A 24,632-nucleotide genomic window follows, 5' to 3' on the forward strand; every position below is an offset into this window, starting at 1 on the left:
GCTACTTAAATGTAAACTAATTGAAATTAAATATAATTTAAAATTCAGTTATTCAGTCACATCACCACATTTCAAGTACTAATTAGCCACATGTGGCTAATGGCTATCACATTGGACAGTGTAGTGGAATATTATATCATTGCAGAAAGTTCTACTGGACAGTGATATTCTAGTTACCCAAGATAAACAGTGGAAGTGGCAGGTTATAAAGGGATCACCCAGGATACTTGTGCTGAAGGCTAATTTCTCTCATAACTTTCAAGTAATGAACACTGCATCCATCTGCAGTGACCATATCTAAAATACATACAGACAGACAGAAAAAAGGGCACAGCCTGTGAAAACTCTAAAAGTTTTTAAAGTAATCATGTCATTTTTAGTCTCTCTTTTGGAGGATGTTATTTATTGTAAGACATCATTTTTATTAAATACACTGTAGTACAAGAGACTTTCCATGTCAGGTTGAGAGAAGCTGGTCACATGATTTACAAACAAAACTTTTTTTTTTTTAAACACTGATATTCTGGTGTCACTTTGAAGTCAGCCAAGATGCAGTGGGTCTTAGTAAAGCAATGGACCTCAAAACAGATTGCAAAACAGGAACCAGTAAGTATCTGCACAGAGACGTCACATTAAAAAAAATAATAAAGCAAACAAAAAAAAGAGTTCCAAATACCAGGGCACGGTTTAAGGGGCATTATATCTTCAGAGAGATACTGAAATGTGTGTGTGTGTGCGTGAGTGTGTGTTTGTGTGTGTGTGTGTGTGTGTGTGTGTGTGTGTGTGTATGGCCCGGATATATACAAACATCTCTCCATGTACAGAAGCAAATGCAGAGAGTGTCCACATCTCTAGGCAGATTCGTAAGTGACAGATAATGATCAATGAAGGCAGGGAGCAATATTTCACTATAATTTGGCCATTTGTCAAAAGATTACATATTTAAAATCCACGTTTAATTCAAAGACCTTGTATTTAAAACGTTTCCAGCTGTTTTATACATTTTTAAAGCAATAGTAAGGTATACAAGCTGCAAGATGTAGGCCTTTACATTTCATTTCATTTTCTCCAATTTTTTTCTAGTTCAAGCATGTGACTATTAGCAGCTTTTATTATGCTTGTTCCAATATATTGAACATTCAGCCAACCTTCACTCAGGATCATTTTCATTAATTCACAGATCAAAGAAATAAAACAAACATGGACCTGGCCTAGAATGCATAGACTAAAAAATGACATCCCATGTTTTCCCATTTTGTCTCCTGAGACGTATGGTAAAGATGGCGAAAAAGTTGCTTGGTTGCTGTTGTGATATTCACAGTGTTTTTTGCCTGCAACACATATACATATATATATATTTTTTTGCTTTGCTTTGTGTTTGTGAGAAATGGAGCAAAATATAAAAATAAATAAATAAATACATAAATAAATAAGTAAAGGTAAAAGGAAAAGAAAGAAGAAATTAAAACCTGAAGATATTCGAGAACCTTTGACTTGAGAAGCAGAGTGATTCATTCCAGTCTTGACAACAAGAAAATCCCCCTTATGTGCTGTCTTATTTAACTACAAATCCCTCCCACCCCCAATTCTTTAGAATAACATTTGGTATCACAACCTTGGAGTCTCTGCACTCTACAATGATGCATCATAAAGAAATTGCTTTAATTGCTCATTTAGTCATCTGAGTAGTTGGATCACAGGCCATCACCCACCATAACAGTTTCTGTAACAGTGATAGAGGGCCGAACCAAAGCTCAACATTAGAAATGAAAGTCCTCCACTGGAAGAAAAAAAAGAGAGAGCAAGGGAATTGAGGGTGTGGGTGTCTGCAGTCATTTCTCTAATTAGATATACAATTTAATGCTATTGTCATTATAGAAGGTCTAATTTGCAAAAGGAAAGATTAAAATGAAAAGTCCTAACCCAGGGATCCTTTCATCATGGCTCTTTGCAAAGGACAGTCTTGTATACTGTCGTTGCTTGCATTTCCACTTGGTTATGGGAATGCCTAAGATTCATTTGCCTCTTTTTAGGGTCTTCTACTTCTCCCCACTGGCCTTCGAGACACTGGGCTCCCAACATTCCAGTTCTTTTCTGGAATGTTTGGACTCTGAACACGAGTGTAAAAGGGTCATAGTGGGACAAGTTGAGCATAATACAAGAAGATAAAAATATCCATTTTTCTTTCTTGGACCTTTACATAAGAAGATCTATTTCAGTCTGTATTTTCCTTTGTGAGGAGCCAGAGAAAGGACTCAGTGTAATGGGATGGCTTCGAGTCAGTTGTTTTGGGAAGCACATTATCTTAAATACGCCTTCCACCCATGTTGAAAAGGGTGGTGTAGTCCTACTCACATGGAGAAAGGAAGCACTAATGGCAACATGACATTACAAAGTTTTGGTTATTTAGCAGATTTTAAGCAAATTATTCATACTGCATCCTACTTATAATTATCTCTATTACTGTGTACCTATAAATTTATACATAAGCACACAAACACACTATACGTGTGTTTGCATATGTATAAATTAAGTATTTATAATACATATAAATACATGAACATACCACAGGTAGCGCTGATGTGAACACATATGTATAATATGAATTCTGATATAATCCTTTATAGGATAGTTGAAAATGTTGTCTAAATAAGCCTGATTATGACATTGGTTCAGTGTACAAGGATTTAGCTGAAGCTATGAACATGATTATATATCACAATATCTCAGCTGCTTGTCTCACGTGTTTGATTTTGTTCTTCTGACATTATATCCTGCTTCATGAATTGTTAACATGTTTTCCTTTCTAGATTAGAGTCTCTAGTGGACAGAACCATGATCTTGAGAGTCAGAACATTTTGATTAAGTCTTAGTGGCGCCAGAAGCTAACTTGGAGATGTCTAGTATACCATGTCACTTCTCCGAGGCCCAATTTCCTCACTTATAAGAAACGGGAATAATTTGCTAACATATATGAACACTGTTTGGAAAAGTATTAAACAATTTGTAAACAAATGATTTGTCAGAGTTTGGGCTAGACAATTAGGTTTGTCACTACTACTTGTAGTTTTTAACAAATTTGACAGCAGGCCATATTCTGTGATCGTCACATTTGAGAATGAAGTTGCTTTTTTTCTAAAAATTAGAAGAGCATGAGAGGAGGGGATTGTGGAGGACCAGTGCAGAACATTTGAATATTCTGTGGTTCATTCAGCTACTTTAAAAGCAATCTGGTATTCTGTCAATGCAAGACGTCTCTGAAATCAGTAGTATATACTCTTGAGACAACAGAGGAAAAAGATAATAATCAGCAATATAAATAACTATAAAGCTTTGCACTTGCATAGAACCTTTCATTTCAAGACCTTGAGGGACTTGTCAAAAGGTAAGGAGAGGTTATTTTAAATTTCTTTTTATTTATTTTTTATTTTTATTTTTTATTTTTTGCTTTATTCCTTCAGAGGAAAACACAACACTGGAATGGAATGCTCCCATCTTCTCATTTGCTTTAAATCCTTGCTCTAAAACTGCATGGCCCTCCTTGAATTTAATCATTTAGAGTATTGCCTCCTTTGCTCTCTGTTAAAATAAAACAAACACGTTGCAGCTTCTCCTAAGACAAGCTAACTAGTCACACAGAATGACGAACCTGTGAAGATTTTCAGATCATCACTGATGGAATCTAGAAAAGTTTTGTACAAATCTGCCTTTTTTTTTTTTTTTTTTTTTTTTTTACTGCTTCACAGAGTGCCACAGTGTTTTAACAGTACCTTGGGTCCTTAATAGGATATATATGTGCAGGTATATATCATGGAGATATGGCTTTCATTATATTATTATGTGTATTCTGGAGGGTTTTTTTTTTCACTGACAAAGAGAACAAACAACTCAACTCCCATGTTTCATAGGCCAGTGCAGAACTTGAAGGGACTGTAAACTTTGTCTTAGCCAATCCCCTTAACTTGACTATAGATGTTACTGCATTTCACTCTGTTGTCTGTTAATCAACACTTCCGTTTTTTGTTTTTGTTTTTTTTTGAGAACTGGTTTTCAAACTCCATAATAGAAAATAAGGTGTTCCAGTAATTAAGGGCACAAGCTGAACCTAAACAGAGCAATTGCACCTTCAGAAACAAATATGGAATAAAATGACTTAAAATGAATTAAAATCACTCCCTTTCAATCTGGCTCGTGTTATAAAAATGTCAAGTTAGCAAAATTCCCCTCACAGAGGGTAGCAAGTTTTCTTCAGGAACAGAAATATTTTTCTTCCTTGGTGTAACTGATTACCCATATAACTGTAAATTTCTATTCAAATTTACAACCTCTCTTCAAAAAACCTGTGACTGTACTCAGAAGCACACCTCGAAAGCTTGGTCTGGGCAGAGCCTCCCATTGGCATGCTGTGCCTAATTTTTTACTTCTTTTAGTGGAGTGAAAAAAACAAAACAGCATACTGACAGTGGAGTACACTCGGAATTAAACCACTCTCCCAACCAGAGACCAGAGCAAGGACTTGGCCTGTGTACACTAAACATCAATGCATATGATGTCCCCAGAGACGAAGTTTCCTTTCCCTCAGGGATTGACTTTGCCCTTCCCACGGTCCCATAGTGGGTTTGACGTGCATGAGGACATCCAAGCTTCAGGGTCTGTATTTGTTAAAACCCATCACCTCCATATAGCCCAGAGACATTTATATTCAGCTAATGAACTCCATTAGCTTCCCTAATTATATAAGTTATGCCTTTTATGAATCTGCTCTACACATCAGGGGCACGACGTCTGGAGCAGTAGTTTCTGCACACAAGGTATTAATCGACGAAGACCATGCACAGTTTTTGCTTGCACAGTTAAAAGGACGGGTGGGGTAGCAGGTAGGGATCGGAGGAAAGTGCTATCTGAAAAGTTCGGTATAAGATAAACTTGCCTCCGAAGTATAGGTTGTCCTATATTTTCCAAGTCCTTGGCTTTCCTACCCAACCCTGAAATGATCTCTGGACAAGAATCCACCCTTTTCCAATCGAACTCGACAAAGGCTCGGTAGATAACACTTGGAAAAACAAACCAGTGCTATCACCATGACCTACAAAGACAAGACTGCTTGAGTGTGTGATACATCATCTTGTGTCTCACGGAAACCATCTTTTCTCTCTCCTGCACTCTAGTGTTTCTGGTGATGGAAAAAGAATAGTCCATGGCACAGAGTTCAACAGTCTTTTTACTCCTCAGAAAGGTCCTCAAGGAAAGGTGCCGAATACATTCCTCCCAGCTAACAGTCGCTGGGTTTTTACTAAGTAGGGACTGACGCCAGCTGATCCCAATAGTTGTCTTTGTTCCTCTCATATTATGGTTTATAATAAATCTTCTTTCTCTCTGGTTTTAATCTCCCATAGATAAAGGCTTCCCAGATTGAACACAAGTTTTCCTTTTTCATACACAGCCTTAAGCCATCCAAAAACAATAAGAACAGTAATAATAAATAAATAGAAGTGAATCCATAGAAACTCTCGATGTCTGTACAGCAGAAGTGACAAAGTTTAAGTCAAATATTTGTTTTCCCTTTTTTTCATCCACATCAAAGGCAGGAATACAACAAGGCATTGTTAGTTGTGGTGGGCAAACTGGAGTGTCTGCTGATATAACAAATTAGGTTTGTTAAGGCCTTTGTCTATGCAGAGTTAATAGTAATGCAGAAGCCAAATTGATTAAAAAAGAAAGGGTAAATAAGGACTGTGAAGCAGGGAAGACAAAAAAGAAAAAGAAAACAAAAACTAGGGAACAAACCAAGGGATATGGAAAGAGAGAAAGAGATAACGCCAAAAAGAAGTCCATACTGTGTCTACGGATGGAGAAGTACACATTGCTTCCCTCTGAAAGCTTCTTAGTGTCTTTGTTGTTAATACTGTCAGAGTAGAGAACAGCAGAGTGATGGCATCCAGCGGCAGTTAAAAGACGTTCATCCTCTCGGCCCATCTGAGGAGGTGCTTTGGGAAGGATCGGTCTGGGGGACAGGGCCCTAGCCTAGAATATCCAGATAGACCGGAGATGCCTTGGCCAAGTTCTGAAGGAGGGTGTGGATACCCTTGATGTTCTTCCTCATGTGGGGCTCTCGTTGCCAGCACCCCAGCATCAACTCGTAGACCTCCTGGGGGCATGTTCGAGGTCGCTGCAAGACTCTGCCCTGAGTGATGCATTCTATCACCTGGATGGAGATCAAAGATAGAATCAGATAAGAGGAAAAACAATGCAGGTAAAGCAAATGTCAGCACAAAGAGAGGGGTGCTTTAAAGAAAGTCACTCGGCATTTACTTTTTTTTTCCCCCTGAAAGAAGAGAGCCATTGCTATAGGTTGGTATATCATGGTTAAGTGCACTGATTTACACTCATTTTTCAAGCCACACTAATTGCACCAAACTGGTGGGAAAAAATTATCTATAGGGAATGATCCCAAACCTCAGCCTAAAGTTCCAATGTGTTTTAGTTTTACCAGCCTGAGATAGAACCTAGGCCACCTTTGTGTCAGGGTGCTGACTGAAGAGAGACCTCACCCCTAGTCTATAGAAATGAGTTTTCATTTTGGATAATGGTACTAGAAAAAAGACAGACTTGGACCTGAAGATGATGTGAAGGACCTGACCAAGAAGCTATGCCTCAAATATAGATATATTTGCAAAAGGATACGAATAGGAAAACAAAATGTTTGAGTTTTTCACTAGAAGTGAATGTTCTAAAGAAATGTACAAAAAGGAAAGAAATCTGAAACCTTGTTGGATTAATACAAAGCAACTAGCTGGGCTCCAAGGGTGCTGGAATGTCACATCTGCTATTAATTTACTAGATGAGCAGCACATAGCGATTCCTCGGTCTCATCACCAGAGGATCACAGGCATGTCAGCAAACACTGTGCTTTTTTTTCTCTAGAATTCTTATATTTGGAGAGTGACTATACTTTGGCCATGACATTTAGGTACACAGCAGGACATTTGGGAGGTGCTGTTCCCAACAAAGCCACATAAGATCGTGTCCTAACTTCCGGCCATGGGACACCTCTCGGGGTCAGCCTTTCGGGTGGTCTTGTCCAGGCCACCACGCACCTCATTGTTGGACAGCTGGTACCAGGGCTGTTTGCCATACGTGAAGATCTCCCACAACACGACCCCCAGGCTCCAGACATCACTTTCTGTGGTGAACTTTCTGTACATGATGCTCTCCGGAGGCATCCAGCGAATGGGCAGCATAGTGTGGCCACCGACCTGGCAGAAAAAAGGTGAACAAGGAGGCATCAGTCACTCCCAAAACAAGTTCCCACCATCAGGGGAAAAGGTGTAGAAGGAAGATGTGGGAGACATTTTTCCTTTATCTGTATTAATTTTAATTTTAATTGTTTATAAACACATAAGGGAAATATGATTTATTAATTATCTCAAGCACCGCAGACAGAAGGCAAAGAATGGTAACATTATTTTTTTCCTATTATTTGCAATTCTCCCTTGAAACTAGACTGGAGTAGAACTGATGACTGGGTAAATGTTCATTTGTATAAAAAACTCATGCTTATCTTCTGGTATGAGTATGAGTCAACCTTCTAATGAACAAGGTAACTTTGACCAAGATAACAAATCGGGGGATCTTCATTCCAAAATGACTCACCAAGTGACTCTACTTCTCAGCAAGGCCATAGCTTAGCTTCCTTACAGTTTAGGGTGTTAGGACTAGTGCACAATGCTTCCTCAAACACTTTTGCCACAACGTAGCGATGGACGGGGCAGAAATTAGTATTCCTGTTTTACAGATGAGGCAACCGAGGGTTAGGTTGCTATGGACACAAAGTCAGGTCTTAGGATTTGGAGCTCAGGATTTTTCTTTATGACAGAGTGCTACATTACTTATTTACAAAGTAACCATGGTTCTGAAAAGCCCATTTTAGTAAAAACACAGAACCCGAGGAAGATGACGAGAGCATTACCATAGGCAAAGAGATTTTTTTTAAACAAAGGAGACTTGTTTATGACTTCTTACTTCCTGGAGAAAAGCGAAGAATTCCATTTGCAGGTTCGTAGCCCATGAGAGCTGTCTGATTCTAAAACCATGATAAGATTTCTGCACAGTAGCTCCCTGGGTGGTAGGTCCCAATTTTCGTGCTGGTTAACCCCAGCACTCCCAGCCAAAATGCCGTGCCTGACACCAGAGAAGCAGGTGAGCTCACAGAGAGCAGGAATTACCTCACCGACAACTCTTAGCCCCTGAGTTCCGAGACGAATGCCACAAAGAGTTTTTGCCTAATTATAATTCTCAATATCCATTTCTGACTCATTAAGGGAAGCAAATAGACTGATGCTGCCTGAAAAATGCTGCTCAGCTCCAGAGCTGAAGGAGCTGAGAGGGTCAGAGATGTCTAATATGCTTGGTGATTTGAAATGATGCTCTTAGCATTAAAGAAAGCACAAATGTGAAAGAAGGAAGGTGTTTTTTTATTGTTGTTTTCCATTCTTCTCTGTACAATCACTCCAGATCTGACCAGTAGGAACATAACTTGCTAGCTCGGCCTTAAGGTGCCCCCATATCTTTACTGTTCAGCTTTGAATACACCAAAAGCTTATAAACTAAGTAGAGGTAGCGGTCTTCCATTAGTTTTTGATTTCCTCATTCTCTTCTCACTCCTGCAGTGACAAGAGTCACTATTCAACAAGAAGAGTTCCCTTGTGAAGCTGCCTGGACAGGCCAAAGGTGATGACAATACTCACCATCAAAGTCCATATTTGAAACACAACTGTGTGAACCAGGCACTGACCAGACAGAGAGGATGCTGGTGGTAAACTAGTTTGAAGGTGTGTTTGGAGGAAAGAGAGAGAGAGAGAGCTAGAGAACTATTTATGTACATCTCCTAGAATTAGACGGTTTTAAAAAAAAAAAAAAACATCGTCTGGGATATGTCAACCTAGTGAGATACCAGGCTGTCCATATTCCCTGTGGGTTCCCAGTAGGGGACAACCCTCAATTTATGGCACTAGAAACGCTGGTTCCAGGGCACACTCTACTGTGCCATTTCCTAGTTGGGTAACCTTGACTAGTTACCAAACCTCTCTGCACCCCAGTTTTTCTAACTATAAAATATGGGTAATAATAAATACCTTCCAGGTTGTCATGAGGTAAGAACCCAAGTAGACGATATTTACAAAGGTGCTTTATAATGCACTAAATACTTTCAAGGTGTTGCTTCCTTCTCTAATTTTACCATCTGATCTCCTCAATGGGAAGTAGCCATTTCAGAGACATTAAGGAGAGTCGACACGTACTTGTCTCCCATACTCCTCACTCTGCAGTGACAAGCACTCTGGGGTTTCTGTGACTACAGCACCTACACGGCCAGGTTTTCTGTCCTGGACTCTGCTAATGAACAAACAAAAGGCTCCTGTTTCCTTTAAAGGGAAAAAAAAACACACACAGATTCAAATTTTGATTTACATGTTTCCCCTCTGATCATTTATTTTATGCTTGCGATCTCTTTGGGACAGATTTTTCACTTGAATTCTTTCAAGAACCCCTTCTGGGATTTCACACATGCTGTTATAAATAATGCTTTCCTTGTTCTGATGTCAAACGGGTGAGTGTGGGAGAATCTAATAAAAGTTCAGACAGGGTTCACAAGTTTTCTAAAACCATTTAGAACATTTCTGAACGTTTTTCTGCAGTCCTTTCTCAGGATTTTGGAGCATGTCACAAAAGTAGACCAAAAAAAAAAAAAAGTCACCATTGTTACAAATTACTGTCACATTCCTGTCACAATCACTGGGTAGTTTTTTAAACCTCACAAAACCACACACTGTGTGGCAACAAACACAATGAGATATTTGTTTTGTATTGTGCAGCTTGGCAACTTGCCCTCACACCCTTGCTTAAATATTTGTGAGATGGAATCCAATCCCAAGTATGACACTGGGAGTCAGAGCTGCTGCTGCTTTGACTGCCGGCTATGCTGTGGTGCCTGAAAGAGGCTCCCCAGTGATCCACTTGGATCAGGCCACACACTCTTCACTAAACTCACTAGACTGAACGGATGCAGTTAGCTACATGGGAAATCCAGTTCACTGGGGAGTTGACTGAGACTTCCAATTTTTATTTTCTTCGACCCAAGAGACTGGGGTTCTAGCTCTATAATCACCCACAACTACTTCGCCATCATAATCAACCATCAACACTTAGTATCTCACTTTTATAAAGAATTTCCAGCCAGTTATTGCATTTGAACCTAAAAGTCACCCTCTTGGGTAGACATTGGCTTGCCTTCATATTATGAACAAAGCTCCCAAAGTTCAAAGAGTTAAGTAGCTTATCTGGAGCCATACACATAATGTCTCTCCACTGAACATCTTGCACTCATTCTGATGGGTCACTCTGTGCTTTTAGCTTCTGCGGTCTCCAACACAGGCCCTCTGTTGGGCCAGCAAGCCTAGTTGTGGCTCCTCATCTGAGCTGAACTACTCAAGCCTCTTGAAAAACTTGATCTCCTTTCTTTCCCACCTACTTCCTGAAGGCCTCCTAAAGGCAAACTCAAGTCCCACCATTTCAAGGAACTCTCTGTCCCTGCTATAGCTCAGGGAACTTTTCTGAGCATCGGGAAGCCTCCCTCGTACAGCTCTGGCACCACTGAAGCCCGGGCACTGCCTTGTTTTGCCAATGGATCACATGCCTCAAGAAATAAGGAGCTAATCAGTTATATCTGGCAGGGATCGGGGGGTCGGTTGGTAAGCATACCATATCTTCAAGTGGATTTCTTGTGAGTGCTGATATTTCGGAAGAAAATCTCAATGTGTTATTTCAAGAGATCAGTGTTCACTGCTTCCCTATTCATCTTCCAATAACTTCTCTGAACTCTCGATAGAAGCAAGTCTTAGATTAAATGAATGGAAACTGGCTTGCCCATTTGACTCTACAAATAAGAACCATTTAATGAAATTTGCAATTCTTAATAAAGTATAACCAAAAATACTGGGATTCAAATAGAATATAACCACTCTCTAAGTTGTGTGAGAAATCTCATTCCTTGGTTTGCCATCTATACAATAGACAGGGGAGTTTATGGCGCAGACCTAGAACTATTCGATCTGGAAACAAAGTCTAAAAAGATGTCATAATGTATAACGTGAAGTGAGTAGTGTTCCACTACTATGTCATATTTCAGGATGCTGGAGAACAAGTACAGAAATTTAAGAAGTTAAACCATGAAAAAGAAAAGGCTGAATGACCATCAGGGCGGCTAATCATTGAAACATGGTGAAATCAGCAAAGCTAACCAGAACAATGTCTGAGGCCCAGGGCCAAAATGAAATCCCATATTGCCTAAAATAAATCAAGTTATGGAAAATAACAAATTTTGTTTTTAAAACATATCGGGAAAAAGCTGTTCATTTAGCTCTTCATGTTTATTTTCATGATACCTCATAATTTTGATGGTAATATGTATTGGATGACCTGTTAAAAACAAAAATAGCAACTGTGTTCTAGTTAAAATATCTGAGCCTTAGCATCCTTTAAATCCACCTGTTTTAAAGGTATTTAACACAATAAATCCTGGAGAGAACAGTGAAGGGCCTTTGGTAAAACTGTCTTGCATTGGAAATCAATGCTTTTATTATTTTTAAATCAAACTAGACAAATTTAATCACTTCAACTACAATATGTATTTATTACCCAAGAAATATTCTTTGAGTCACATACTTTTTAGTCATTAGTCTGTAAATTGTAAAAATTCCCCTGTCACTCAACAAACAACATGATTTATTTTTCTACATTGGAAAACTAGGATTTAGAGAAGTCAAAGAACTTCCTGAGGAAGTGCAGATATGAATTGATTATCAGCAGTAGTGAAGGTTTGGTTCTTTCTCATTTTTTACAAATATACAAAGTATCTTTTTCCCTGGTAAATATTAACAAAAAATACACAACCCATTTTCCAGGGACACTGAGAGATGAGAGAGGAGGTGACCAGCTTAGCTCTCTTCCTTCTGGTGGGCTTCACATAAAATGCATCTACCATCCTCCTTGCTCCCTCATCCTCCTATTCTCTTCTCCTACTGTAAACATTCTTCTCAGTGTTGTCCCCTCCCAGTCCACTCCTGCTTCTGTTTCTTTGAATCTCCTCTCAAATCTTACTTGTCCAGTCCCATTTTAAATGCCAGCATTGCATTTAGTTTTGCCTGATTCCGTATTTCCCCAAATGCTTATCTGCACCACATTCATTCATCCGTGGTGGTGCCTAATCTCCCTTCTGTATTTACGAGAAACACAATTGTAGGCTGGAGTCTTCCTGTAGATCTGAAGCAAATGCCTAGATGGCTTTGAAACCACTGGTGATTTAAACTGAGTAATGCTAATCTGAGACCTTCTAAACTCAACCAGCAAAGACCAATGATGCCTGGGAGGCCACTTTCAACTTGTGGTATTTACTCAGTGAGTGAGTGATAACTTGTTTGGAAGCCAAACATATTACTCTCTTAGAAACATGCAGGCCAAAGGGCAAGACCCATTAAGAGATGATTAGCTGTCAGAGGCTTTCGGCTGCATTAAATATTGAAGAGGCTCCTAGATTCCTTATATACCCAACACCCCGTTGCTTTATTTCAGCAGTTTCTCTTGATCGGTTCCTTAACAATTCATGAAAGCTGTAAACTTTAAGAAATAGCTAGACCTTATTTACTTATTTATTATGTGTTGCATCTGTAGCATGAAGTTAAAAAAAAGGAGAGAAACAATTCCCACAAAATATTCTCCTTGGAGAACCTGCAACCATTGTGGTCAGACTATGGGCACTTTCTGGCCGCATCTAAGATGAGAATTCTCCTATTATTAAGAGTAATGAGATGCTTCTGTGGCATGTGGCTACTGAACCAGGGGATACTTCATGGGAAGGAAGTCAACCCTTCTGTGTTTCCTAGAAGTCCTGAATGAACACAGCTCAGGTTGAGTCAGGAGGAACTCTAGTGACAGTCTGGCCACCCTCTCATACAGCTAGACTTGATTATCTATCACTACACCTAAAGTTGCTGTTATTCGAAGCCTTGCAAATCTTTCATTATCTTTTACCATAGAATCTGGTCACTGTTGGTCATGTGGTCATAACATAAAGGTTATGACTTAGTAATTTCAAGCCAAGTGTTTTAGGATTAGTAAAAGAAAGGGCATGCTAGATGTTATTGCTAACAATATTTTTGAAAATCTTTCCCCCACCCCTCCGTAATTAAATCTTTATCCTACCAGAACAGAGCAAATGATCATGTTTGGAAGGGAAAGTTCACAGAGCTATCATCGCCGTCTCCTGACACTTGGATTCTAAGTGAGCGGATAAGGCAAATTCAATACAAAATTTCTATTGAGAATCCTGTCTTTATTCTACCATGAAATAATAATAATACAAATAATGAAAATAACAACAACAATAATACTACCTCATGTTTGTATAACACTTTTTTTTTTTTTTTGCTTCTTCATAGCATTTCCACATTTAGTCATTCTATAATAATTGTACCTACCTTGGAAATATGGTTGTGAAGATTATGCAAGTTGCTGTTAGAAAAGCTCTGTGGTATCATTTGCGGGATGCCATTTACATGACACTTTTGAAAAGGCAAAACCATAGGTTTAGAAAACTTGTGGTTGACAGGGGCAGGTAATTGGGGGTGGGGAAGGAACGTGCCTTACAGGGGCACGAAGGACTTTTGTGAGGTGACGGCAATGTTCTATGCCTTTGTTGTGGCAGCAGTTAAATGACTCTGTTTGCCAGTACTCGAAACTGAACACTAAAAAAGGTGAATTTTACTGTACTTATATTATACCTCAATGACTGTAATTTAAAAATAAATAAGTAAAGCCCTTCAAATAATGTCCGGTACATAATAAATGTGCAAAATATATTAGCTGTTGTTGTTATGCTAAGAATTTGATTCTTCAATAATCCTATGGGGTAAGTCAAGCGGGTATCTGCAAGTTTCCCAAGTGACCTATGGGAGGACGAAGACTTTGGAAGGAACTAATACAGCATGCTGACTGGTGTGTGATGATTGAACTAAATACATCACTCAGCAATGGAAAGTCATATACCCCAATGACATACGTTTCATCAAGAAGCCATTATTTTAATGTTCAATATTACTAAGCTTTTTATGACCTCCTGTGCATTATGGTTTTTAACCCAAGAGACCATCTGACTCTTCAGCATTTAAGACCAAAGCATCACATTCTTTCATGGTGAAAAGCCACAGGGACTTACATGATGCTGAGCAAAGGCAACCAGAAAAGCAAGGGCAACATATATTCATGTCATTGTCTAGGTTAAGGGGATTGCATTATGTTGGTTTAGTAACAAAATTCCAATGTGAAATTGTTTCTATGGAAATAACTCAGAAAGACTGTTATTCCAGCTACTTTAAGGAAAGAAATAAATCAATGATTTGTCAACAGAGTAGAAGGGAAAAAGCTTCTCTACATTAGAAAGAGCACTCTCCATACCAGCTGGGATTATTGTGATTACTGATGCCCTGGTGCATTATGTTCAATAAGTGGAAAGATCAGGTTTCTAGGTGGACACCACATATTTATCTCACCATAACCCCACCTTCTTAGTTAACGCTGAAGGCCCTGCCAGCATGTACATACCACCATTAACCTGAGCTGAAGACTTTATACACCAGAGCCAGTGAAAAATGGATAGGGACCTCTTTTTTCTCAGTTCATTCTGACACAGAAACTAGTGTCTGTGTCCATGGGAATGCAACAATAGCGGGAAGATTGCTTTCTCCAGTGGGCTCTGAATGCCTACCTGGCATCATCGTGGTCCTTTTCTGCAATGTCTGTGATGCATGTAATGCACAGATACTGTGACCTCAGTTATAAAGGACATCGTGATGTCTTATCATGCTCGTGAGAGCTAGGAAATCATGTAATAAAAGTAACTTCGCATCTGAGCACCTACTCTGTGTGCCATGTTCTGTGTTGTATCTGCTAAAGACATTACCTCGATTTAAAAGTCACTTTTCTCATAGCTCTCCCAACATACCTACAGACAAAAGGTACCCACAGAAAGTGCACATATTATAAGTAGCGGCTGTTTCATAATTGTGGAACTGGAACTCATTTTCTGACCCGCAGCTTCCCTGTGCAGAGTAAATAGTGACAGCTCAGCATTACAAAAAACCAGTATGGTGTAGCTGGTTTGTTTCTCAAACCTTTCCACCAAAGTAACCCAAACTGCAGAAATAAGTAAAAGACCAGCGTGTGGGACTAATTGGGACCATGTCTGTGAGTCTAGCTCAAGGTACCTATGGTAAGTGTGACATTTATTTAAAGTCTTACATGCCATCTTTAACATCTGATATAATTATCGCATTAGACTCTACAATGCATTATGAAAAGTAATGATTTGTCCCAAAATCACTTATTAAAACCGATGCTTTAGAAACATGGGCCACTGTTTATTTTGTGGCTTCATAAGTTTCTGGTCTAGACCCATTAACTTGTGTCTGAAGTCTACCCAGACTTTAGAGACATTAGTAACAGAAAGTGAACAGGTTTTGGAGTCAACAGACCTGGTTCTCTGTCTAGCTCAGCCACTTACTAACTAAATAAAGGTAAATAAATTACTTGATGTCTTAGAGTCTCTCTTTTGCATCTGAATAAGAATAAAACTGTAAAAGACTAAATCAAGCCTATACCTTTCCCCAGCAGACTAAATTCTAGAAGATGTGATAACCATGCCAATGACCAGAAATAAGCAGAAATACACATTCAGGCAATAGCTTTGAGATAACAGAAAGAACCCAGCACCAGGGTTCCATGTGGTCCTGCCCACTGCACAGTCCTGACAGGCTCCATTCACACTGCAGGCCGTGTAAATGCCCCCTGCCAGAGTTATCCAAGATGATGACCTGCATTAGAAACCCAGGCTCTATTCTGGTACCTACAAGATTCTCCATGGGTACTTAGAAAACTCTCCATGGGACTTTGGGCAAGCCATTGCCTCCCTCTAAATCACAGATTTTTCACTTGTAGATGGGAACAATGATGCTGTGTTGTATCTGTGAGGCTCAAGCGAGGTAGCCGAGAAAAAAACGTAGCTTAAGTGGTACTGCCTGATTCACATGTCACAGAATGTTGATCTCGTTTATTCATGTGCCTTAATTTCTGTGCATTTCAATAGACTTTTTTAGTGCCTTATGTCAGTGCCTGTATTTTAGATCACATAGTGTTGTCCCCAGAAAGGTTTGAGAAACAACATTGAATGAGATTAGGTCTTTGACCACAGAGCTTGTTCTATAACCATATTGCAAGGTGGAGAATTGATGCCATAGTACAAATGTGAACAACTGGCTGGGGATCGTGACACTAGTGCAGTTCAGCCCCCTCCTTAATCTAGTGATGCTTTTAGCACCCTTCCACTAAGAAGTCGCTAATAGGGTGCCCAAGTGTCTGCCGCTATGTCCGGATGGTCACGTGAAAGGAGACTATTAGGAAATAGCAGAAGAGAAGTTTTCAGAAAAGATCAAGACCCAATTCTCACTTAAGTTTTTTGAGAAGAAGAAATTGGCCACAATGCCCCAAGGAGGCTGTGATGGCTGCGTCGTGTTTAGTTTTGTGGCTAGTGTTCAACTTCTACCTACCATTATTGCAGGCCTGACATATGTAAGGCACAATCAAGAACTTTACACATGTTATTTCATTGAGCGGCATTGAACCAAGAAGCTGAGCCCATGCAGGGCCGAAGGGGGCACCCCAGGTAGGAATCACTATCAGCTTCACATGACAGAGACAGTGGCTTAACCGTGGGTGGGGAATTCACTTTTGTCACTTACTGGAAGTCCTGAAGGATGCAGTCAAAGGCTCATGGAATACTCTAAGATATACTTCCAATGACATAATTTAAGAGACATCTCAAAGCTGTCTACTTCCTTCCACCTTCATTTTCACCTCCCAGTTCCATCATTACCCTCTCTAGGTTACTGTGACAGCCTCCTAACTAGTCTATCCATTTCTCTTCTTACCTTTTCCAATCTGCTGTCTATTTAATAACCATAACAACAGTCTTAAAGTATTAATTGTATAAATTACTTGTTTCTCTCCTATAAACTCTTCAATGACTTCTCATTGTCCTGAGAATAAAACTGAAAGTCACTAAAATGGCTGATAACACCCTGGTTGGCCTTAGCACCTCCTTCTCTGGCCTCCTTTTACGCTTCCCCCTTTCCTGGCAGTGACCCATCCATTTGGTCTTAAATGTCTTAGCACGCTCTCACCTTAGGTCTTTCTCACATGCATCTCCTCAGTTTTTACCTTCTCCTTGTCCCTCAGGACTTAATTTATATGCCATACTCTTAGACATCAAAGGCAAGTCAGACTATCAGGCAACACTGCTTCCTTTCCCCCAGCAGCTCCAGTCAGTCTAATGACGTGCTTAATTGTGTGGTTACACGTTTGCCATCTCCCTCTGTCTGTAGATTACAAGCTTCATGAAGGAAAGCACTAGCTAGTGCTTGGATGCTCTATAGACTTTGTCAAATGAAGAAGTGCATCTAGCTGTCTCAGGCACTGGACTTGGTGGATAGATAATTTGGTATGAAATAAACATGAAAGGAGAACAATGGCCTGTAGCCAAAAAGGCCTATTTGCCCTTTGTGAGACTGTCAGCACAAACCCCTTGGGTCTGAGACGGGTATCTAGAAAGGAAAGGGCGGGGGAAACAGACAGTAGCTGATTTGCTTTAGAAAGCAACACCCGTTTCTAATTTAAACTGCAAATAAGGAATGGAAACATACATATGTTGTACACAGAGAAACGAACATATGGGATAAGTTACCAAGAAAAGCCTGGGGAAGCTGGAGTTAATGGTTGAAGAGAGGATGTGAGGGTGCTGGGAGAAGTCAGAGAGAATGCAAGGGCTGGGCACCCTGTCCCCAGGGTTCCCCTTCCTTTGCTCATTCATTCTATGTTATGTCCCATCGGCCATCACAGCTTTGCTCCACAAAGCCCTCCTGCTTACAGAGGCCCCCTTGTGGTCCCATCTCAACTTCCCCACGAAAAGGACTTTGGGTGGCAGATGTTCGGAGGTGGGGGAGGCTTGTCCTGAAGCTGCCTTGGCATGGCACCACCTATGCTTAGCTGAGATGGCTGGAGAGGTAAAAGAGGCAGAGAGAGATAAATGAGAGGACGTCTAAAGCCCCCAGACCAGCCCTCAGCATCACCACTGCCTCCTGTGTGAGCTGTCTGCTGACTCTCACCACCATAACTCCACAATATTAAAGCATGCACAGAGTACTATGGAATGACTAAGTCTGGGGAAGTTAAGCTAAAAGCCTGGACCCTATCTTCAAAGGACTATCCATTTCCATCACAGAAAATAATATTAAGAAAAGCTATAATAACATTTTTTGGATTCTCAAATCCTCATTGCACAGAGTATAATTTGATCTTTGTAATCACTGAATTGATAATCATTTGTTTGTTTTGATATATCATTCACTCATTCCAAAAAAATTTATTGAGCTATCTATTGGTGCTGGGCATTGTCCTAGGCGCTGGGGACGTGGATGTAAATCGGCTCCATGTCCTCATGAAGCTCTCATTTTAGTGGGAGCCACAGACCACACATAAATAAACAGATACCTGTGCATGATCATGTCAGGTGGTGATAAATATTATAGGAAAGAGAAAAAGAAAAAGAGAGTAAAAGGATAGAGGGGCTGTGTTCTTTAGATTGGAAAGTCAGCAAAGGGTTTTCTGAGCAGAGAACTGAATAAAGTGAAAGAATAAGACGGGCAAACATCAGGAAGTACATTCATAGCACTAGAGTCAGCAGGGGCAAAGACCCTAAGGTAGGACCACCCGTGATGTGTTCGAACAGCAAGGAAGCCAGTGTGGATGGAGTGACTGTAGCAAGGGGATTAATCATCAGAGAGGAGGTGGAGTGTTACCTGGGGCCATCATCGGTGCGGTTTTATATAATGGTGCACCTGCATTGAAGCGCATGGGTCTAGTGCTATATATCCACATCTGTATCTATATTTGTTTACTTCTGTACCTAAACAATATGTGACTTCAGGTAATATTTTAAGGCACGCTACTTAACATCACGGGGCTTTACAACAAACACATAATCTATGATCCAACCACTATAACCATTTACTAGAGAAACTAAGATAAAAACCCAAAACCATAATCAGAATCAGGGTCTGAGGTAGCAATGGAGGGCAGATGCTTCAAACCCGTTAATCTTGCCTCTTTCTCTTTGATTTTTGCCTCTTATTTTGCACCAGTTCTCCGAATCCACCTGGTGGCATGACCAGCTATGCAAACTAGCTAAAGCAATCACTAGCCACTTTCTCTGAGCCCTGTTCAGGAGGAATCCTTTCTTCTCTGATCCAAGGAATTCGACAGTGATATCAATGTACCAGAGCAATAATCAATGCTTTCTTTTCCAGGAATTGAGGTATTTAAGAAACAAAGTGGATCTGACTGTGTGGGTCTCCCGCCCCTTTCTTTCAATGAAGGGAGGAAGGGGCATCAGAGGGATCTTATTACTTCTGGTCTCTTCAGTAGCACAGATGTATTCCTAAGTTTCTCAGGATGATTAGTTATAGCCCCCTTGGTATTTAGCTTTAGGATTTATGTTGATGGCCTGCACATACTTCTGTCAGTAGATGAGTAGGAGACTCCCTCCGCATTGCCTTGTTTTTCCTGACTATTTCCCCAGTATTCCACCAGTTACACAATCACTTCACTGCTGAGATCACCCTTTGACTCCTAGAACAGTTTGAGTTTCCTTTGAGGAAGAAAGCTACCCTGTGGTACCCCAAGGGAGAAGAGAAAAGATTCCACAATGCTCAAGTCCATAATGATGCTGTCGGCATTCTTTCTTTGTGCACCTTCCTTCCTTTTTCTCAATCTCTTAGTCAATCTCAAGACCATTTTTCTGCAAATTCCCTCCCCACGTCTCTATCCCTGGCAATTACATTTTGTTTAGACCAAAGCATCTATTTAGGAACAGATCATTGGCGTTTAGAATACCATATTTACTGGTTACTATCTGCTCAAATCTATTTACAGAAATAGCTTTCGTGAAACACATGAAAGTCTTTAAGCACTGCGACCTACTCTATGAACACAGCTTCGGGGATAAAAATTCTTTTCAGCCCTGAATTTTTCTTTAGAGACGAAAACAAGAACACTCCAGATAAGGGCAGGGTTTATATAGAACAAACAAGCTATTGCAGGTTAACTTGAAAACAATAACAACAAGAACAAAAAACAAAACAAAACAAAACAAAAAACTGTAGGGAAAGGCACAGATGATTCCCGACTTAAGAACATTAGACTTTTAAACAATCTACCCTCTTTTCCCATGGCGATCTGTCCTCTGCTTACCCAAAAGTTAAATGTCTTCAAATGTTCTCCGCTTTTTTGAGCCCCTGTTCCTCCTTCTGTTTCCCTATCCCCTTAAATATCATCACCTACCCCACCAACCACCACCATTTTTTGTCCCAAGATAAAAACCTAGGAGCTATCATTCATTATTTATTTTCCCATATTCCTGCTGTTAAACTTATCAGCAGGTTCTTTCAGCTCTACCTGCAAAATACACCTGGAACACACTTGCCCATATCCACCATTACCCCTGAGTCCAAGCCCCCACATGCTTGCACCCAGACTGCTGCAATAGTGTCTTCTGAGCTGTCTCAGCTCTAACTCCAACTCAGTGGGCAACCTGAGTTCCATTCACCCTAGCCTGGCCTGACCTGAGGATGAGGGCATCAGAAAGTCTTTCATGGTCTTGGTGGTCTGTTCCTGCTGCCTCGGCCTGATAGGAATGACTCACTCACTGGATGACCTCCCTCTTTGCTCCAGGGGTCAAATTTTACCTTCATCCATTACCACAACTATGTTTGAATAAAACTTAATCCTGGAGCAGTCAAATAACAACAACAACAACAACAAAATATTCTCCGGTGGTTATTTTGTTACAGGTTTTATTTGGTAAAACTTGTGAAAGACGGAAATGCGTGTTTTTTTTTTTTTTGGAGGAATTTGCGGAACACTTTTAATCCATTTGCTGAACGTTTTAATGGTCAGTTCATCGCCTCTCTAAATTAAATCGCTAGAGCTGCACTGCTATTTTAGAGTGGGAAAGGTGGTTACCCCTGCAGGGAAAAATTAGGTTCAGCTGAAGGGGAACTCAAAGTGATCTTTATAAAGTAAAACACCACAGAGAGACCACAGCAACTAATAATGCCTGGGCAGCCCTGCATATCCACGCCTCTGAGGCTCACACCAGACACGGACTGCAAGCCTCAGGGGTCAGGTTCTCAATGATCTCTACTAATGAAAACTCAGCCAATCAGAACGGGCCTCATTCTCATAGTTATCCTCTTGGGGTCTTCAGAAATTACAACCAGGCTTGCTTTGCATTTATATAACCCGCATCCTGGTTAGGAAAACTGGTTGCTGGTCAGTGCTGGGCAGAAGGGGAGCAGAGCAGGCCAAGGTGCAACCTGAACACCATTTTCAAATGGCGAGGCGACATCATCAGAAGAATGTCTGGCTGCTCGCCACCAAGGGGCAGGTCAAGAAAAGGTGAGGGTCAATTGCCTCACGAGGATCTTATATTTGATACAATCAGCTTTTTGCCACTAATGGCCCCTAGGTCATTAACTGCTTGAATGCTTGGATGAAGGCAGCTGTGAAGCCCCCTTCTCTGTACCTCTGATGCTCTATATTAAGATACTCAGCGGGGTTTTTCCAGGTAGTTCCTGATTTAAAAACTTAGACTTTGAGCTGAGAGAACAGGAACTCTGGGTACTCCATATTCTAAAGAAAGCCTCTGTATCAGTCAGGATCCAGCAAAGTATCCAATGGTTGGATCAGACTCCTGTTCCCATAATAGAAAAAACCCTACAATAATGACATACTACCCTAGATAAGCTGTCCTCTCTGTATGGGGAGAGAACTGGGGAGGGGAGTGAGCAAGAGTAATGGGGCTGTTTATTGGTCTGGGGGCCATTGGAGGAATGTTCCTGATGAGAGGTCATTTCCTTCCCTACTCCTTCTCTCTACTCCCCCTTGTCTCAACCTGAAATCAAGTAAGGGATTTCAAGAGAATTCCTTGTAAAGACGGCTAGTGCCTTAAGAAAGGGAGACTGAAACCTCATTTTGCATTTGGGCGATGTTTACGCAGCAGATTGTGTGCACTGCAAAGAAAAAAGGAAGTGGATAGAGAAAGATGGTAGAGCTGAAAAAAAGCAGGCAGCAGGAGAGCCTGCTCTCCCATCATTCAGAGGGGCAAAGATGTGTGAGTTTCTCGTGAATAATTGAACACTGTGGAAAGTGTCTGCATGTGAGCCTTCTTTTCTGTACCCTGGCTGCCCATGGGTGACAATTGACCCACAGAGGTGTTAGTAGGAAAACTGATGGCGAAGGAGAGGGTGACAAATAAGAGGTAAAGAGATGTTCTCTTAATCCTTAATCCCTCCTCTCAGCCCCTAACATCATAGGAACTAGAAACAGAGGAGGAGAAAGGAGAAGTCTAGCCTGTGATGCTGTAAGGGGAAGCTTTGAAATTGATAAAAGAAAAGCTGTAAACTGGACTCAACTAGTTTCATAGCTGAAAATGAACAGAAAAGTATGGAGGAAACTCAAACGTATATGCAAAGTGAAAGAAGCTTGTCTGAAAAGGATAAATGCTGTGTGATTCCAGCTATGTATATGACATTCTGGAAAAGGTAAAATTATAGAGACAGTAAAAAAAAAAAAATAGTGGTTGCTAGGGGCTAGGGAGAAGGTGAGGGAAATAGAGCACAGAGGATTTTTAGGACAATGAAACTATTCTGTATGATACTATGATGGTGGCTATGAGTCATTATACATTTATTAAAACCTATAGAATGCACGACACCAAGAGTGAGGTCTTATTTAAACTATAGACTTCATGTGGTAATGATGTGTCTGTCCATGTAGGTTCATGATTACAACAAATGTCCCACTCTAGAGAAAGATGCTGATATTCACAGAGGCTCTGTCTGGGAGGAGCAGGCAGGGGACTTTTAGGAATTCTCTACATTCTGCTCGAGTTTGCTGTGAATCTAAAACTACTCTAAAAAATAAAGTTTACTTTTTAAAAAATGTTGTAATAAGGACACAACATTTGCAGTGACAGAGGCTCTGTTACTTAGTTTTCATCCATGTCATTTAAAATTTCAGGAAAAGAGACTGCCAGTCCTGCCCTGTCCTTGCTGTGATCCCCTGTCATTCACTGGGCTGTGGAGGATGCTCTGTAGAAACGGAGACCCTGAGCAGTGAACATGGAAATGTGGCTCAGAGGGAACCAGCAGAGAATGAATCATGGGAAAGGTGTCACGGAGTGGTCTACCCCAGGGCAGAAGTCAGTATGGTTGGAAGTCCACTCTCAACAGGAAACAGGAAACTGCCGCTCAGGAGTCTGTAAAATAGAGACACAACTAGTTCTTGGGAAAGAGGCCAAGAAAATGTAGGGCAGGACCATTCTCACTCACCAAAATGAAATTAAGTTTACCATGGAATGCACGCACTGTTTCCCTAGTATATGATTTTTTAAAAACTAGATTTTTTTTTTTGTTTTAATTTTGAGAACTTGAAAGCTAAACTTGCCAAAGAGGATTACAAGAATGTTGGGCATATCAATATAGTAATGGTGCTGAGCTAGAATAAATTATATTGAGGAAGGATTGAAGGATATTAGTAAGAAGTGTCTTTAATTATAATAATTTGTGCCTTAATGGCCCAATATGTTGACAAGATCATAGTTAAAGATATTATAATATTATTTTCATCATAACAGTTCTCTTTTTAAAAATATCAAGCTCTTAACAGACAATATAAAAAGAGCTTTTAATAACTCACTGATGAGGAGGATTCACAGTTGAGAACTGTGAATATCTTATGACTTATTCTTACAAGCTTCAACAGGCTTGGGCAATTGTAAAAATGAAACTTCAGTACTGGGTTACTGAATGAATATTCAGTAGAAGATAAAACAAATGGGCTAAAATGTACCTTATGGGCTGGTTAGGTGTTCAGCCATGACCTCCTAAACATATAAATAAGTGACTGGGTTCCCTTATGTAAAACAAGGAGAGGGACCTTGGGAGGCACTTGAAAAGGGCTGTTTAAAAGATGAACTAGGAACCTCAAGGTCAGAAGACAAGACAAGAGACAAAGGAAAGGCTGCTTGAGGGTTTTGTAAAATGAGGCTGACAACCTCAGCTAACTACAAATGAGAGTTCATTTGGGGCAAACTTTCATACACTGGTGCTTCGCTAACAACATTATCTGAGTCTGGATTGCAGAACCACGTGAGGGGTGACACTGTATCGTGTATAAATGAGGTCCTTCCAGGAGCAAATTCCTCCTTTCCTGAATGGATTCGCCTCACATCAAATCCTAAGTGAGCATTTAGTGAAGCAGAGCTCCTACTTTCTCAGGGAGTGCAAGGCCAGGGAAGCAAGAGTGAGAGATGAGGAGGGCGAGGCAAGGAAGGAGGGAGGGGCAGTAAGAAAAGTGACTGAACTAGCCACTGTTTGGTGTCCATGTGACTGACTACTTGTTTAGAGATT

At 40.4% G+C, this 24,632-nt stretch overlaps 1 protein-coding gene across 3 annotated transcripts in view; it reads right to left on the reverse strand.

Moving 5' to 3' along the window:
* Positions 1 to 386: 386 nt before the first annotated feature.
* Positions 387 to 24,632, reverse strand: part of NTRK2 (neurotrophic receptor tyrosine kinase 2) — a 319,160-nt gene continuing 294,914 nt past the window's right edge. For all 3 annotated transcript variants that reach the window (XM_016130219.2, XM_016130220.2, XM_016130217.2), the window contains 2 exons: positions 7,098 to 7,256; positions 387 to 6,205 (listed from right to left, as the gene is read on the reverse strand). In XM_016130219.2, the coding sequence (XP_015985705.2) occupies positions 6,020 to 6,205; positions 7,098 to 7,256 (345 nt within the window). In that variant the 3' untranslated portion in view covers positions 387 to 6,019. The remainder of the gene's footprint in view (positions 6,206 to 7,097; positions 7,257 to 24,632) is intronic.

The sequence above is a fragment of the Rousettus aegyptiacus genome, unplaced genomic scaffold, assembly GCF_014176215.1.
Source record: "Rousettus aegyptiacus isolate mRouAeg1 unplaced genomic scaffold, mRouAeg1.p scaffold_m13_p_3, whole genome shotgun sequence".
In the NCBI taxonomy this organism is placed as follows: Eukaryota; Metazoa; Chordata; class Mammalia; order Chiroptera; family Pteropodidae; genus Rousettus; species Rousettus aegyptiacus.